Consider the following 19,086-nt stretch of genomic DNA (forward strand, 5'->3'; position numbering starts at 1 on the left):
ACCCATCTCGCATCGCTCTCCATAAAGACGATGTCCTCGCATTCCTTCTTGAAGAGCTTCTCTGGGCCGCTCACCAAGATTGTTCACATTGGTTAACGGCCTCTCCTTGGCTTCTCTAGCATACCTTTCTTGTGACTTGCGAGAGTCGCCTGCGATATGCGGTCCTCCGATTATAGTTAAGATGTTGCGAGGTGTTCTCGAGCCACTCGCGTTCTGACTATCTCCTTTGCCATCCGCTTGGGGATGTCCCTCCTCGCTTCTTTTGTACTTGTCGAACTTCCCTCTTCTGATCAGTTCCTCTATCTCGTCCTGCAAGACCCAACACTCAAGGGTAGTGTGACCAATGTCTTTGTGGTACTTACAGAACTTTTTGGGATCTCTTCGGTCGCGATTTCCCCTGATGGGGGGCGGCTTCTTGAAGACGCCGTTCCTTTCCTCAATCGCATAGATATGGTCTCGAGGTACGGCCAGTTCGGTATAATTGACGAAGCGAGGTCCCCCTTTCCTTTTCGGCGAGGACTCCTTCTTTGGGGGTGACTTAGCCAACTTCGGGCTTCGCGGTCTGCGCGGGCTGCGTCTTCTTGGGCTTCGGCCCCTGGAATTCTTCCCTCGCGGACTGCGAGAACGCGACCGCGGTACGGGTGATCGTCGTTTGTTCTTGCCCTTCTCTAATTCTGCCAAAGAATTCTCGATTCTCTTATGAGGTTCGGCCATGGCGAAGAACTCTACCAAGGATTCTGGCCTTCGGGCCTGTAGCTCCTTCCAGAAGTCGGTTCTTGGTAAGATACCTGTTATTAGCATGCAAACAAGCGAAGACTCGGGGGCCTTCTCGACCTTTGTTACTTCGGCGTTAAAACGCTTGAAATAATTTTGTAAAGACTCACCAGGCTCTTGTTTGATGTTGGCCAAAGTCGTATAGGGTGGCCTATACGTCATCGTGGCCTGGAAATGTGTGAGGAATAAGTCGACGAAGTTTTCCCACGTCGATATCGATGCCTCTGGTAATTGGGTGAACCAATCATGGGCATTCTCCTCGAGTGTGGCCGCGAGAATGCGACACTTCGCAAGTTGCGGTACCTGGTCCACTTCCAATATAGTGTTAAACTTTTCTAGGTAATCTAACGGGTTAGAAGTACCTTTATATTTGAGGGTTTCGGATAAACGAAACCCTTTTGGAAGTTGGGCCTGCCGCACTTCGACGGTAAAAGGCGAAGTGCCGTGCAGCTTGTATATGGGCTTACGCTGCTGCTCGAGCATCTTCAAAGCTTGCAGAAGCATGCTTTGATCGATTCCTCCTGTCGCAGGGGTTGGAGTCGCTACGACTGCGGGGCTCGCAACCACTGCGGCAAGGTTCGAGGGGATATTAATCCCAGTGGTCGCGATCGGCGCGATAGGCGGGTTGTTAACTGTATTGACACCCTGATCGCCCGTATGGGGATCATGGAGCGTCTCAGTGTTATGCGGGCCGCGGGAGCGTGCCCTAAAGACTGCGTTGAGGTGATCACGCAGATCACCTCGGTGTACACGATAATGTCCTCCCTGCTGTGTCTGTACAGAGCCAGACCTCGTATACCTGCTCGGAGTGCGGCCACGCGAGGATGAAGAGGCCGACTCTGCGTCGTTATCTCGAGGTGGACGACTGCGAGGGTTGCGGCGCTCAGGATCCTCGTCGATTTGTGCGCTCTGGTTAGGAAACCTTGCAGATTGATCTCTTGACGTCGGGTGATTCAAGTCCAGAACTTCAGGATCAGTTCTTCGTTCCCTGCGTACACGGTTAGTTTGACGTCTGGAAACTGTTACCTGAGGGTTTTCGTTGCGAATGGCAGGAACTCGAGGAGGGCGTCGAGCTCGACTCTGTCCATCTACCTCGGCTTGTAGTGCTCGCAGCTGATCCTGGATTGCAGCATATTGATCGGTCGTGAGCTGGACCACTCCTTCGGACACTACCGCCGGGGTGACTGGGGGAAAATGCATGGTTGCTGGTGGTGTGGACGTGTCTCCGACTTGAGGGCCAGTTGTTTCTGGGAATAGGTTGAGAGGTCTGATGTTGCTCCTCCCTACTCCGCCGTTGATGACGTCTACAGGTGGCACTCCAGCTCCAGGCAATGGTACGCTCATCATTCCAATATTGATGGATCCGTTGTTAGCTCCGTTAACGTGATTTCCAGCCATGATGAATGGTGTTCTTTGAAGTGAATAAAATCTTACAGTCGAATTCCCACAGACGGCGCCAAATGTTGTCGAGTGAATTTCGCAACACCAAAAGGTATTATTTAATTGATGTAAAAGAGAATTTTTTGGGAAATGACAAGTGCGAGTATTCAACCTAAAATGGCGAGTACTCGACTGGGAATGCAAGAACAAACAACAAGGCTGGAAAAAGTAAACAAGACAATGAATTATAGTGGTTCAGTCAGATTTCGTTCTGCTTAGTTCACTGTAGCAAAGGATTCGTAGGTGCATTTTCATGGTGGATCACCCCTTTATATACAAAGTAGGTGTCCAATCGGTTACATGAGGATCACATTCATTGTTAATCCATTATTTACACATTGAATTGCAATAACTAAACTAAACAACGTTAACATTAATAAATGTGTGACAGTTACTAAATTCATCAACGTATGCGTCTTCCGCATCTGCGAGTTGACCGTTCATGTTCCGTTTGTTGAGCTCGCAGGATCGCCAGTACGTTTGGAACGTCTGCGTCCTTAGGTAATCGCCCTTTGTAGACGTCGCATGTTGGAGCTAGTAAAGTCTGGACATGCGAACTTATATTGGTCTGTCAGGGCTATTGGGTCGTTGGGACCAAACTGCATCATAGGGGGTTGGTCTCTATACTTGTCGCGGAGATATAGAGGGGACACTCGCACATGTTCTGACATATGCGAGTTGGATCTACCCTGCATGATGAGAATTATGATTATGCGGTGCGACTTAAGTCACACTTACAGTATCTCGCTGTTTTTATCCTGAGCGAGGTCTAAATTTCGAGAAGTCTCTCACGGACATTCAGCCTTCATTGGAAATCTGAATACACGTGTCCTTTAAAGAGGAGTCTGGTCTCGAGTTTCTAGGTGAGAGAAATCTCACTATAACAGACCCATCTTAAAAGAGTACAAATTATTTTACAAAATATTGCCACATAAGTTATCAAATTTGACCTATTATTTGTGCTTCTTCTGGCTTTCCATGATTGGACAATGAAGCAGAAAGTAAGTATTAACACTTGCAAATCCAATACATCAAGGGGTCGTATGAACCAAATTAGACAGGAAATAAATTCTAAAAGAAAAAATAAAAAACAATCTGCACCAAATCCTCATGAAGCATAAAAAAAAAAAAAAAAATTCTAAATTTCTCTTTTTTTTCAGTCGTCATGAAGCATTAAATTTAAATGTCTATACACCTCCCTTCATGGATACAATATACAGAGAGAAAGAACAATCTGCACCAACTAAAATCTAAGGGTCACACAAATAGACATGATGAATCTCAATTGAGTATATTTTGATAAAGGCTTTCAAACTTAAAATTGTATGGCACAAATGCCTTGAAAATGATCATATAGATAGGAAAATATAAAAATAAATAAATAAAGAAGTTTTGACAGAATAAAATTTAGATGTGATGATATCTAAAAACAATTTACAAAAAGTGTAACCTTCAAACCAAAAAAAGGTTTCTCCTCATTAACTTAAATATCCGTTAGTTTTACTTCAAAAAGGCTCAAAGTCAGGTCCAAGATATTGTAAATGTAAAAATTTCCATAAACTACAGCAGAAGGTAAAAATTCTGGTTGAGTTGTCAAAACTAATTCAACTTTTATGATTCTAGGAGCCCTAACGTGAGTTAGGGGAGCTTGAACCTTCTATGTATTCTCATCGTAGTAGCAGAGCTATGACAATTGACAACGTTTAATCTACTTCTTCTTCTTTGATTTGCTGGAAAGCGACTGAGTATATGCAGTTCCCTACATATCAAACGGAAAAAATGGAACAGATTAGCAACAATTCTCATTAGGCTAAAGGAATTTGCTGTTCAGAGAATAATCCGCACCTAATCTACACTATATTGAAAATTAAAAAGGTGGAGCTTCAGCATTAACTACGTACCTGAAGCCACTCATCCATTGATGCATCAGTGGTCCTGGTCCCAACTTCCACCTTGGGAGCTCTCTTGGTTTTCTGTAAATAAATAAAAGACGTTGGAGAAGGTTTTATGATGAAAATATATACATAAATAAATGACTAGTTTGCCACAAGAACATCCTAAGGCAAAAATTACAATATTGTGAATGATGTGAAATTTGCGGAAGACACAATTAGTAGCATAACACAAAAGGATCCAATTCATATTGACTGCAAGTTAATAGGCCTATAAAAGTCATACCGCATCCACATCTATTGAAATAGATAGAACATTAAATTGCTAGTACCTTCGAAAGGTGCTGTATTTGACCATGAACCCACAAGACAAGGAGAACAAGAAGAGCGATTCCAAGAGTAACAAGGAAAACAGATTCAACGCTGACGAATCCACCAGCCTCAACAACTTCAATAGTACCATTGTAGAAGGTGTTTTGATAAGGATGTTGGTCAATCTCATAAATGATGGTACCAACAAGATCAAAAGTTCCAGGCTGCAATCAAAAAAAAAAAAAACTGTGTCATCCTAATAGAAATGATTAAAGAAACTGAAAATTGATGAAACTGGCAATGAGATTTATGAACCTGCAAGTACTTGCTGACAGCAAATATGTAGGGGAAAGTAGCCTGGGCTGAAGCTGGGATCGATGCATTGTTGAAGGTCTAGAAAAGATGAATCACATATGTAAGAAACAAGATAACTAAGGAATGAACCAAATCAAACAATTTAAACAATTAAAAGTTCTCCTCAACTTGACCAAAAAAAGAGAGAAATTGAACACTGGGAAGCAAAAAAATTATGATAACTTATATTTGATTTTTTAAAAAAAAAATAGTCAAACTAAGAAACCCAAGCTCACCATTGTAGTCAAATTTTGAACCAGCATTTTATGATCAAATGGGAGATGAACACTAGCTTTGATTGCAATGACAGTGACGCTTGAGTCCCCTGTTTAATCATCAAGAAAAGCAACTAAGATCCCTCTTTAACATTGAAAAAGTAAAATGAAAGCATACACCAGTACATCCCAAAAGAAAAGGGAATAGCTTGGTAGTTAAGAGGACACAAAATTACCAAATCTAAAGTCATCAAAACGATATAGCAACACAGAATTATTAAAATCAAAGCGTAAGAACATAATATCAAGTACACCGAAGAACAAACAAAGCTAAAAAAGCTAATTATAATTCCAAACATCCATAATAATTTTATTACCATCATTTTTCACACCAACCAGTAAGTCGGTCTCTTCTCCAGCTGTAACCACTGCCAAAAAAGAGAGAGACATATATCAACTTCAAAAGTTTATGCCACACAAAACCTAAAATTTAACTCTTCTTTCTTGATCACTTAAAGGCAGTCTAACCTCGTGCGCTATTCTTTGGGAAGACAGACACTGTATCAATGCCAGGAGCTGGGTTGAAAATTTCATCACCAAAGTCCTGGACATCCTCACCAACAATCCCAAGATCACTGCTCTCATCTACAGTCTCAGAAGCAGCTTCATCCTCCGCACTCGGTTGAGCCCTAGCAACTGAAGAAAAGAAAGTTCAACATGTTAAAAGCATGTCCATTGCCAGTCTAAACAGGTCAACCCAACATCCACCAAACAAGTAGATCGAAATTCAAATCTGCAGAAAATTAAATACAGAAATCCCCGTGCATTCATTCATCGATCAAATATAAATTTTGTACAAATGCTATACCCCACGATTGAACTCCAAACGGAGAAACTAAATTGAAACAATATTTTGCCTGAATGCGTTGACTAATTAGCACTCCAATCATATCAAAATTCACATTTAAAGAAATCAAACACTCCAGTCCCCACCCCTTCCCCCAAGCAAATAATCCCTAATTTCAAATAACAATAATTCGATATCAATATATAGCGCAACCATTCAAAACCCAACCCAAGAAAAAAAATGTTAGGTAGTCCAATAGAGCGAGTTGAATCAGATCTCATCGATCGAACCAACCAACCATGCATGCACGCAACAAAATCTAGCAGATAATATGATTTATACAATAAACTGACAAAACACAAAGGTAATGACTGGTAAGTCCATAGATCTAGATCTAAGAAATAAACAAAAATAAAAATAAAAACCTCGAACGAAAGGGGATGCGACGAGAAGAAAAGCCAGGAGGAAAACCCTAAATTGGTTCATCGTCACCATGAGGGAAGGAAAGGAGAGGTTGGGCTGTACGGCTTTTCTCTTCTTCTTCTTCGATTGAGAGATTATGGAACACAGAATCCAAGCAGAAACAAAGCTTTGATAATCGAGTCAAAATTGACAAATTTGGGATTTTATACTGTATTTGCTACAAATGCTTAAACGTGGCGTCTACAGCCTCAACGTCGTCGTTTTATAGCTGGTGCCTCTCTCAAATGTCCACCTAAAAGCCCATGGATAACTTCACACCCGCTCCAATAAGTATTTCAATTATATTTTTAAAAAAATATATGATGTTAGAAATATTTTTATTTTTTAAATTTAAATATTTAGTTATTAAATTCCGTATTTTTATATTTTTAGTTTTATTATTTAATTAAATGCGGAATAAATAATAAAATTGATACTGAAAATAATTTGCTCGTAGCTATAGAAAACAACTCTGTAACTCCAGAAGAAACCAGAAAAACAAATAGTGCAGAAAAGTAAAAACATACAAGGTTTTTGTACATGGTTTCAACAATCTTTTCAGATTATAACTAGTCCACGGGGCCACGCACAGAGATAAAATTCATTAGATAGGTCTCAAAAATACAAAGTAATTGACTTATGCATCAATAGACTCTCTCTTATTATATGCCGCAAGCTTGATGTATTCCACCTTCTAACTGAACCTTGATGAAACTCCAAGAGCTCGAAATCTCTTCGATCTCCTTGAAGAGTGCTTGCTTCCTCCCGATGCAAGACTTGGAAAGCAATCTCCCGAAAGCTTTGTAAAATCTTCTCCCGAAGGTAGCACTGATGTTCTTCTCCTTTGTAGACTTGAATAAAGACTCAAGACAATACAAAATACATATAAACAGAGTAAGAGTCGAACAAGCTCTTTTCTACAAAACAAAGACACTATTTCCTTAAGATATGAATACAATTCAAAGTGTATAAAAGAGATATTAAACCTAGTTGCTATAAAGTGTATTTATAATCAATATACACCTTATTAAGAGCTTACACACGGTCTGAAAAAGACCCCAGCCCAATAAAAAATTCCCTAAAATAAATATTCAATCAGCTCAGGAATTTCTATTTCTGTACCTACATAATCGTAGACAGTAAGTACAATTTTCCTTTTATAGAAAAGGAAAGTTTAGCTTCGGTTTTCTCTTCAAGAAATCTGATTTAACAAAATAGAAAACTCACACAAGATCAGAATATACGAGCTGGTTAGATAAGAATAAATCGTGTAATCAAACTTATCATTTTTACCTCAATTTCCATAAATAGGAAAGCTAAGTTTATATACACAAAATATGGATACTAGGGCTGTACATCGGTCGGTTTGGGCGGTTTATCCTATATATTTTCTAATCCAATCTAAAGTTCGGGTTGCTAAAATTTAAGTGCAACCCGCCCAATGTAAAAAAAAAAATCTATAAACCGACCAACGGTTTGGGCGGTTTGGTCGGGTTAACCCGCCCAAACCGGCCAAACCTTTTTATTTTTAGTTTTAAAGTTAAAATCAATAAAAATTAAAAAGATAAATTAAAAAAATCATATTCCACCAAAGTACAACACTATATATATGACTTTAAAACTAATAATTAAGTATATAACTTTATATAATTATATATTTAATCATTTGTTATATATAATAAAAACTAAAAAGTTAAAAAAAAAAATTAAAGGTTCAAAATTGGGTTGGTTGGGTTGGTCGGTTTAATTGGGCGGGTTGGACTTATTTTCAACCCGCCCAATTAACAGATTGGGCGGTTTGTAATCTTTTCGGGTTATTTCGGTTTGTAATTTTTATCGGTTTTTTCGGTTCGGTTTGGGCGGGTTATTCGGTTTGGGCGGTTTACAAATTTTTTTGTACAGCCCTAATGGATACCAATTTAAACACTCCAGCCGAAAATATACAATAAATAATAAAATATTTTTCTTATTTAAATATGCCAAAAATAGAATTAACAATCTCCCACTTTGCACTTTGATTGACAAAATATTTTATTTGGAGAAAACATGCATCAAGTGTTAGAAACAAAACAAAAGAGTATAGAAAATACTATTCATGTATGAAAGCACTCTAACACATAAAATAAAATAACTTTTTTTATACGGAAAAACTTACAAACCACAAACAAAGCAACTTTTTAAACAGAAAGTGCACAAACCACAAACAAGACAACTCCCTCTAAAAATAAGGGTCCAGAGTTGTAACACACAATCCAAAAAATAAATATCACTCTCCCTTTTTATCTATCAAGAAGTCAAAGATAACAAAAAAAATGAACAAAGTCATAATAGTTCAATCACACATAAATAAAAAGCTAGAGTTAAAAATGGACCACTTATTCATCATCATTGGATCGGAAGAATTTCATGGTGTCGTCCATCCTCTTGAGAAGTAAGGCTTGACTTGTCTCCATTCTTCCCAAACGTAAGTTGAATTCAGTCATTTCTATAGAAGCAGAAGTGGAAGCAGATGCAGTAGCAGGTTCATCAGTAGCACCAGGGAAAGCAGACCGAGCCTTTTTCTTAGCAAATTTTCCTCGAGGAGGTTTCTCTGGAACTTTGAAATCACTAATACTTTGAAAAGTAATTATATTTAAACTTTTTTAGCATGTAACACATGTTTTGTACTTTTTTTTACATGTAAATTAGAAAACAAATCGCGCTTTGCGTGCGGTTATTTTTTATTTTATGATAATTAAGTTATATTACTATATTATAATATTTATAGATTGTTGTATCATTATCTCAGTTCTCTATTTTAAAAATTAAAATTGATAGATAAGATTGTTTGAATATTGTATTTTGATCAATATATGTCTAAAAAAATATTTTTAAGATTGTATTTGATCAAAATATTAAAATTATTTATAAAAAAAAAAATCTATATTTATTGAATATTTTATATTTTAAGTAAAGATTAATACTATTGTTGCTCCAAAATTCGCCCAAAATACGTGGACCAGTCAAGAGGGGACACGTGGATCAGATAACTTGGAAAGGTTTGCTAAGTCTTTTTATGCCACCAGGAAGCGCTATTAACATGGGTCCCGGAGGAGACACCCGGAGTACAAGTTACTCCTGGAAGCCAACATAGCGTGAAGGCTCTCCGGGATGTGTCAGGTCTCTCCCGAGAAATCAAGTCGCATTTAATGCTGCATGGGAGGAAGCGTGTTGGGACTGTAACACGCAATAAAGTCTGACGGCACAACCCCCAAACAGCAGCGCTACAGTAATGATCACTTAAGTCTAGCGACGGCTACTCTGCGAAGAGTCACGTCAATCATAAGACAAAAAGGACATTCTCCATAAAAGCCCTACAGCACCTAGGGATTTGACCATGCATCACCCATGGTATATTCATCGGAAATGCCCAACTTTATGGATACTTACAGACACATATGTAAGAACAATTCTAGGGATTACCCCACCAAAACACTATAAATACCCCCTCAAAGCTCATTTAATGGGGTCGGAGAATCTTGGTTGCAAGAGAGTAAGAAGAGAAAAAACTCACCAAGAACATTCTCTGTATTAAAGAGAAAAACATTCTCTCAAGTGTAGAATCTGTATTAAACACATCCATTAATAGCAGTGGCTCGTGGACTAAGGCTCATTAACGCCCCAACCACGTAAAAAGTCTTCATCTCGCTTTCTTACAGCTCATTATTATAAACATATTTTAATAGTTGCCGAAAACCTCGGTCAACAACTATATTTTAACCCTATATCTTGGCTAAAAATAACAAAAAATTAAAATTCTACTCTGACCCTTTATATTTTAGTCTGCCCAACTCAACTATTTTTAAAATCATAAAAGTGATTATCCAAATAGTTTATTAGAGTTGTTCAAAAAAAAAATTCATTAGAAACTTACATATTAAAGGTCATTGACCCTAGAATAAGGGCAAGAGCCTCCTTTTATAGTTTTTTGCTCTTATCACGTTGCACACTCATTAAAAATCATAATAAATAAAAATAAAAAGGTGCATATCACAAAAGTTAAAATTGTCTCTCTTAATTCATAAAGGTAATATAAAACCAATAGTAATTAAGACAAAAAATAAAAAATCATCTACTAATAAAGCCTTAAAGATGTGTATCCAAGTCAATAAATTAAACTAACACAAGTATATGTATAGTATAAAGAATAAAAAAATACTAAAGAGAATAATATAATAATAACTATAGATAAACTTTCCCTTCATAATAATAAAACTATCATCTTATATGAACCATATTGTATATTACAAGAATGAGAGAGATGAATATATGCATATATATATATGTTGGGTTTTTTTGTACCTTAAATAAAACTCATTTTAATATAATCAGATTTACTAATTAATAAAAGATTAGAAATCATTTTATCTTTCATGGTTCACATGATTTCTTTCATAATTATGTGTTTAATGTATAAATTCTATTAAATTCAAAACATATAGTTATTCATGATTATAGTGTTGTCAACACAGTGAAATATAATCATGATTATATGTTTCCAAGTTTAAGTCCCATGATTTGTCAGGACACTGAATTTAGACTGATATGATAATCAGCGATAGAGCTTACTTACACCTTGGATAAATGTTATGTCCTTTCCAAGGGCATTGACAAAGTATGTTAGGATCATATGTATGGAGTATACATCGGACTGGACCAATATTGAACTTGGATAAGATATCATAAACTATTCGTTATATCTATCTAAGTCAATATCAGTTAGTTGATCTTAGGTCAATAGATCTTAATCTTGATATGGTTAAGTTTCGCTTAATTGTGTTATTTATGGTCTTAGAGTTGTTCGTTAAAGCTCGGTCAGCCAAATACTTATATCTTGGGAACATAATAGTGCAATTGAGTGAGAACGCTAATCATAGATATGGAATCTATAGCTTTTATAAGTATTTAGAAGTGAAACAATAATTTCTTTTTAGCTTGGCTTAATAGAGATAAATGATTGAGGCCTCATTTCAGTAATTATATTAGTTTACTGAAATATCATTTATAGTTAGCTAACTGTTTTAAGGATAATATACATAGAAGGGTAGAACGATAAATTTGTCCTTATTCAATGTAGATCATCTATAGATGATCTTTGACTATTTGGATTAGAATGATAAATAATTCATAGCGTATCTATATCTTGGTACAAATAGAGTGTTTTATATAATTAATAGTGTAATTCTAAATCTATAATGGTGCAAGGAAGAATTAATAAATTATAGAATTTACTTGGTAAATTCTAGTTCGACTTATTAGAAGCTTGATTATATAGGCTCATGATCTCTACACTAGTTGAGGTAATACTGCTTGCAGACTCAGTTAATTGGTTTTAATTAATAAATTATAATTCTAAAATTAGACTATATCTTATTTATGAATTTTCACTAAGCAGAGGCTTAATTGTGAAGAAAAGAGGTTTTGGAGTTTATTTGTTAATTAAGATACTTTGTTAAGTCTAATTAATAAATAAGATAAATGATAATTTTATTTAATGATTAATTATAATTATTAAATAAATAAGGGATATTGGCGGCTAAACCACCTGAACTTTACAGTTTGTAACACTTAACCACAAAAACTAAATTTTTGGCGGCTAAACTACCTAAACCTTGGTTCCGTTTTGCTCTGCACACCTCCGTCCAAAAATCACAGTTAAGTGCCACGGTGGACTGTCCACGTGTACACACTTGTACACGTGGCAAATTTTTAGTGGTCCACGTAATTATAATTTTAAATATACTAAAAATAATTAAAAAATAAAAAAAATTATAAAAATTTAAAAAAAACCTTTTTTTTCTTTTTTGTTTTTCTCTTTTTGTTTTTTTTTTCTTTCTATTTCTCTTTCTCTTTCTTCTCGATCCCCTAACCATTCTTCTTCTTCTTCTTCTTCTTCTTCTTCTAGCCATGGCCGGCCTCCTCCTCTGCCGTAACAACCCCAACCCCCACCACCATTTCCTCCGAAGATTTGGCGGACACTTCAGGTGGAACTGGTTTTCTGATAACCCTGAAGATTTGGTGGCGCTAGGGCCAGAGGTTGAAATACAAACACCTGGAAGACCAGAAGAGCGAGCATAACCCTCAGCCACAAAGATACCACCCTGCTCGTGTCGAGGGAGGACATTTTGAATGCTGCTGGACCTGGTCAGAGCTTGGTGGATCTCCATGGAAGCACCACTTGGGTAAGCGAAGACGTTTGTAACACCTTCGCGCTCGAGGGCTTCGACGAGGACATCTGCGCCTTTTCGTGGCTCGTCGGGACCGAATCGGGAGACGAAGGTGTCGGGGTCGGAGGAAATGGTAGTGGGGGTTGGGGTTGTTACGGCAGAGGAGGAGGCCGGCAGAGGAAGAGGAGGGCTAGGGTTTCGGTTGGGGGATTTGGTATTGCACGCAGCAAAAGAAGAAGAAGAAGAAGAAAAGAAAAAAAGAAAATAAAATAAAATATTTTTTATAATTTATAATAATTTTTTAATTTTTTTTTATTTTTTAATTTTTTTAAATATTTATAATTATTTTTTAAACCTAATATTACGTGGACCACTAAAAACTTGCCACGTGTACAAGTGTGTACACATGGACAGTCCACAGTGGCACTTAACTGTGATTTTTGGACGGAGGTGTGCAGAGCAAAACGGAACCAGGGTTTAGGTAGTTTAGCCGCCAAAAATTCAGTTTTTGTGGTTAAGTGTTACAAACCGTAAAGTTCAGGTGGTTTAACCGCCAATATCCCAATAAATAATTTTGACATTTATAGGATTGAAATTAGAAAATGTGGCATTATTGAAAGAAAAGATAAATGATTGAAATAAAGTAGCAAAATTGTAACTAGTGAGGCCCACATGTGTGGCGGGCAACTTAGTGTATTTTTTGCCCATTATTTTATCTTTTTTAATCCATATAATTAAATCCTAAACCCTACTTGAAATACTATAAAAGGAACATGATGCTTTCATTCTCATCCAACCTTCAATCAAACTAAACCTAGTTTTCTAACTCCATCAAATAACTAGTAGATTAGAGGCTCCTGTTATAGTGATTTCGAATCCTTATTATTATTCTTCATTAATCTTCAAGCCTTTAGTGATAGAGTACCATGCCCACACATAGCAAGCCAAGTACTCAATCATAGTTCGGAAGACGGTGGTTAACCAAACCGAAGGAGAGAAGATCCAGGTTCAGATCTTAATAATCCTCTGCTAAAGAAAGAATTCAAGGGCAAGAGATCTAAACGGAAAAAGTCATATTATTTCGCTACCATCAATTTAAAGTTTTCTAACTTTATATGTGTTTATTTTATTGTATTAGAAAATTCATATTTAGGGTGTTAATCAACATACATGTTAGTAAATCTAGATCCCGGTAAAATAAGTTTAACAATATAAACATATTTTAAGAAAAGTGATGCGATTTATGATTTAGAATTAATGTATATATATAGATAACTGTTATCTAATTTAATTTAAGAGTTTGGTTTGAAGATTGTTTTTTTTAAAAAAAATAATTAGAAAATAAGTTTTAATAAGCTTAATAAGCCAAAACGTGACCAAGTGATGAGCAAAAAAAAGCTAATAAATAAAATATCAATTTTTTTGAGTTATCGTTTTTTTTTTTTTAAAAAAAAAAATATAAGCTTAATAAAATGTGACCAAGTGATGAGAAAAAAAACTAATAATTAAAATATTATTTTTTTAAAAAAATAAACGAATTAAGGTGAAAATAAATATATTTTATATTAATTTACTAATTAATATATATGAAGCTAATAAAAAATTAAAGAAAAGAAAGAATAAATAATACTCATTAGAGAGATCTTAGAGTGTCGCATCACCGTCTTATACTTCTCCTTTATCTTTACAGATTTAGATATTAATTTTTTTTTTAATTCATAATTACAATATTTATATAAAAAAAAATAGCTAATAAAATATCTTTATTTTTTAAAAATATGTAATATATATTTTAAATTTTAAATTTTTAAAAAAATTAAAAAATTTAATTCTATGATTTGTCATAATATTTATTTATTTAATTAATTATTTAGTATAAATAACAAATACTTTATATGCATTTCGTAATTCGTAATATTTTATACTTTTTTTTTTATAAAATTAAAATGTTCATAAAACAATAAAATAAAAAATATAAGTAATTAAGCAAGATTGAATTAATCATAAAAAATCATTCAACCACATACTAATTTTGTGATAAATAAAAGTAAAGAAATAGATATTTTATTTATATATACAAATATAGCACCCAAAATAATGCATAAACTATGTGAAATTCTTTTCAAAATAAACATCATATTATATCAAACTTGTACACATTATTTGTTCACAAAATGTGAAAGCCTCCAAAATTAATAAAAGTAAAAGAAAAAAATATATAAAATGTCACCTAACACACTTTGTGTGTGTGTGTGTGTTTTTTTTAGAGAGGAAGGATGCCCTTAAGGGAAGAGAAGAGGAGCAAGATTACAAGGGTCATCTCCAATCCAAATTGAAGCTTCATCTAACCTCAAAGTAAATTTTGCTAGCTTGTGAACAAATGTGTTAGCAGAGCGCTTAACACGAGTGATCAAGACATTGGGGAAGTGAGATAAAACCAACTTAATTAGCCTGATGAGATCTCCGAAGAGAGAGAGGTCCTCTTTGGTGGCAGCGAGAGCATCTGTGATAGCTTTACATCCGGTTTCTACCTGATGAAGAGGGAAGCTTTCTTTTATGCACCAGTGAAGAGATTTAAGAATAGATTTTGCTTCAAGAATTGCAGCATTCATGCCTCCTATATGAGGAAAAGCTATGGTAGCGACTACTTCTCCATCACTATTGCGAATAATTCCACTAAGACCGGCTTTAAGGTGGTTCTTCGAGGAAGTCGCATCTGTATTGAGCTTGAGGAGGCCTTGTGGAGGAGGTGTCCAGCTGATTGTGGCAGCAGGCTTGGCTTCTGGAAGTGGTGCATTGTGAACAACAGTTGTTGCTTTATATTCAGCCAAGTAACTTTCAGCGAGGTTGAGGATAGCATGAGTTTGATCCATTGTCTGTTTCTTAATCTTCTTGTTCTTGTTATGCCAAACAAACCAAGTTATACAAAGAAAAAATTTCACCTCTTCTTTTTTCATGTTAGTAAAGATATTAAAAACAATTTTATGAAAAGAAACAATATTTGAAAAAGATAAAGATAGAAAATTGCACCTTTCCAAACTCTTCTAACTTTCTTGCAAAAGAATAGGGCATGTGAAACCGATTCAACATCTCTACCACAATGGACACACAAGGGGGACTAGGTAATTTTCCTATAGGCAAGGTTCTTGTTGGTTGGTAGGGTGGATGTGGAGGCTCGATACACAAAGTGTTTTAGTTTAGAGGAGAGATTGAGATGCCAATGTGATTTCCAGTAAGGAGAGGGGGATGAGGACGAAGGGATGTCAGGAGGGGAATTGGTCGAATAGCTTAAGTGGTATCCAGTTTTGACCGAGTAAGTTCCCAATTTCGTGAATCTCCAGATAAGGTTGTCATCAATAGGTAAGAGAGGGAGAGGAATCGAAAGAATATCTTGAACAATATGGGGAGGATAACTCTTTAGTTGAGACGATTGATATCCCAAGTCATGTTGTCCTTTATAAAAGAAGCAACAAGGCTAGGGATAGGATGGTTTGGGGGGACTTGGTTGAAAGAGGGAATCCAACAATCATGAGTTGGGGATGTGTTCTGTCCATTACCTATTTTTGTGATGAGACCTTTATGCAGCAATTCTTTTCTTCAGTGAATGTTATGTCAAACAAAAGAGGGAGAGAGGCCAAGGGAGCAGTTGGTGAAAGGGGTTTGAGGGTGGTATATGGCTGCAAAGACTATAGCCACAAGAGAATTTAGATGCTTAAGAATTCGCCAAGCTTGCTTAGCAAGCATTGCTTGGTTAAAATTAAAATGAACAGTGATCGAAAACCTAATCCGCCATCCTTTCTTGACTTATAAAGTTTTTGTCAACTTTGCCATGGACCTTGGGTCTATTGTTAGCATTGAAACCCCACCAAAAATTAGTCATGATGGACTCCAATGAATGACAAGTAGCTACCGAGATACATAAGCAAGCTATTATATAAGTAGGAATTACTTGGATGACCGATTTGAGCAAAACCTCTTTGCCACCTTTCGAAAAAACCTTGTTTCCCATTATTGAGGTGATTCCAAACCTTATCTTTAAGATATTGGAAGACTTGCTTCTTAGAACAGCCAAAATGTTGAGGAAGCCCCAAGTATTTCTTAAAAGAGGCTTTGACTGGGATACCTATGTAATTCGAAATAAGGTTTTGATCCCTCACAGCCGTGTTTGGGGAGAAGTATAAAGAAATTTTTTGGAGGTTCACTTGTTGTCCCGTGGCTTTTTCATAAAGATGGAGAACCTCCTTGATAGCATTGTAAGAATTAATAGAAGCATGACAAAAGAGAATGCTATTATCCATGAAGAAGAGATGGAAAATAATAGGGGCAGTCCTAGCTACTTTGTACCCATTGAGAGCATGTCTTCTTTCTTGTTGATGAATAAGGGAGGAAAAATCTTCAAAACACAGCAAAAAGAAGTAAGGAAAAAAAAGATCGCCTTGACAAATACCCCTTGTGGGAATAACATTGCCAAAGACATTACCATTAAGATTAAATTAAAATGTAGCGGTTGTGAGACATTTAAAAACAAAGCTTATAAAACAACAAGAAAAGTCAAATTTTTCCATAATGGCTTTTATAAAGTTCCATTCAACTTTTTCGAAGCCATATATCTATTCTATATAAAGTGTGCCTATATAACTAAATTCTTAGTTTATGAGAAATTCATGGGTGACTTTTTATTTTTATTTAATAAAATAATAAAATATTATTTATATATAATAAAATAATAATAAAACAAATCTCATTAATATTTGAATTGATATTTGAACTGATATTTGAGAATCACAACCCATTTAAAAAGAAAACAATTTTGATAACAGGATAAAAAGAAATTGATTTTTTGAACTGAAAAATCATCTGATATATGCGTGTTACACTTCATCTATTAGCTGCTTATTTTTGTGTGTAACTGCAAGATATACTTTTTAATGCGTTTCACTTGTTTCTGATATAACAGGATTGGCCTCTTCCTAAGGTTGCCCTAAATTATACACTTCTTGAGTGTAGTGTGTGTGGAAGAAAAATGTTTAACCTTCTAAACTATGTCTTTGTAATTGCGATCAAAATGTAAGCAGCAGGCGCTAAAGTTCTTTTTTTTTAATCATTTAGGTTTATGCTCCAATTTCGAGTAAAACCTTAAAGGTAGAAGAGCGCACTATTTTTATTCTTGGTTGTTTGATGCCAAAGTGTGGGAGCAATCCTCTTAGGTTTTGTGCAAATTCAATTTCAATGTTACCAACAAGGAAAATCCTACTGTTATGGTTTTGCAATTTCTTGTTACAGTTATTGTCTCTTGTTTTGTATAGCTGGCGAGCGCTTCGTATTCAGAGATTAAGTAAAGAGGAGGATTCAAATATCATGTCTCGAGAAAAGGTCGAGCAAGGTGAATCTGTTTCAAAGATGAACTTATGGGAGGATTTGGATGATGAAGATGACTAAGAGTTGGATCTAGAAGAGTTGGGTAAAGCACTTTCTGATGCTGCAACTAAGGCTTCTTATGCCAAGAAACCTCATTGTGATGGGCATCCAAAGACCAAGAAGCCCTCACCATTAAGCACAACATCGCACGTTGAAGATACTAACATATCAGGTTTAGTTGGAAGCATTAAACAAGTTTCGTCATTATTTCTCACTATGTTGTTTCTTCTTTGCACTTTGGAGTCATGCACAATCGACATCCATCAACTATGATTCTTATGGTTTATTTGTTGCAGTTTTACCTCGCTTTTACATATACACGCAAGAGGAGCCACTATCAAAAGATGTTAATTCAATTTGTTCAAACTATTCATCACTTTCCATTAAGTTTAATGGAACTAATGATGAAGATAATGTACCGGAAGAATCGTGGGCAGATGAAAAGTATGAATACGATAGAGCGTTAACAGCTGACAGGACTTACTTGAAGTTTAAGAAACGATTGGATGCATACCCAGAAGAACAATGTTTCAGGTATTAATTAATGAAAATTTAAGACTCTGAAACATGTTTTACAGTAGACATAACTCTCCTATCTTTTGTTCGATTAGTCTATATTAGCTTCCCAAAATATGCAAGTATGGATGAACTTTTCTGCATATGTAGTTGTTATTTCAAACTTGAGATTATTCTACCATTCTTTCTTACTTAAGCCAAGTGAGCTTATTTGGATAATATTAACTATTAGTGTTTTTACCTTTTCAAAACTAATTTATCTAGAAAGGCTCTTTTCCAAAAAATCATCTGAAATTTGTTTGTTGGTTGTGCATTTGTGTATTTCACTCTACTGTTTCTAATTTTTGATAAAATCTACTTGTGAGTTGTAAAAAGATCTTAATCTTTTGTTATAATGTTTCCTTAGGTACTCATTAGGTGGAAAGCCGCTTGTATCTGAAAAAGTGGAAGCGGACCCTGGGAAGTGTAGGTTGTGTGGCAGTTCAAGACACTTTGAAATGCAACTAATGCAACTTATCATAATTAAACCTAATATATTGCATTAATTTAAGAACATATTTAAATCATTAAGCTTTCTTAAACACTAATATATTGCATTGAGTATTCAATAATAATCTCACTTTCAAATAACATAGAAAAAACCTAGCATA

At 35.5% G+C, this 19,086-nt stretch overlaps 1 protein-coding gene and 1 pseudogene across 1 annotated transcript; one reads left to right on the plus strand and one right to left on the minus strand.

Annotated features, from left to right (window-relative positions):
* Positions 1-3,604: 3,604 nt before the first annotated feature.
* Positions 3,605-6,597, minus strand: LOC133031856 (translocon-associated protein subunit alpha-like). The gene is made up of 8 exons (XM_061105595.1): positions 6,260-6,597; positions 5,516-5,683; positions 5,365-5,415; positions 5,009-5,097; positions 4,734-4,811; positions 4,439-4,642; positions 4,116-4,187; positions 3,605-3,973 (listed from the first exon to the last, which is right to left on the minus strand). Exons 1-8 carry the CDS (start codon positions 6,327-6,329, stop codon positions 3,923-3,925), a joined length of 783 nt encoding a protein of 260 aa, XP_060961578.1. The 5' UTR covers positions 6,330-6,597; the 3' UTR covers positions 3,605-3,922.
* A 10,134-nt stretch (positions 6,598-16,731) lies between these two features.
* On the plus strand, positions 16,732-19,073 carry LOC133032008 (uncharacterized; annotated as a pseudogene).
* Positions 19,074-19,086: the final 13 nt, after the last annotated feature.

This window comes from Cannabis sativa, chromosome X, assembly GCF_029168945.1.
Source record: "Cannabis sativa cultivar Pink pepper isolate KNU-18-1 chromosome X, ASM2916894v1, whole genome shotgun sequence".
NCBI lineage: Eukaryota > Viridiplantae > Streptophyta > Magnoliopsida > Rosales > Cannabaceae > Cannabis > Cannabis sativa.

Bases quoted from the DNA above. Each gene is read 5' to 3' on its own strand.
- LOC133031856 (XM_061105595.1), bottom strand. From the start codon at position 6,329: ATGGTGACGATGAACCAATTTAGGGTTTTCCTCCTGGCTTTTCTTCTC. The intron at 5,098-5,364 runs GTAATAAAATTA...ATGATTAAACAG, and splicing joins GGTTGGTGTGAAAAATGATG to GGGACTCAAGCGTCACTGTC. The intron at 4,188-4,438 runs GTACTAGCAATT...ATTTATTTACAG, and splicing joins AAATACAGCACCTTTCGAAG to AAAACCAAGAGAGCTCCCAA.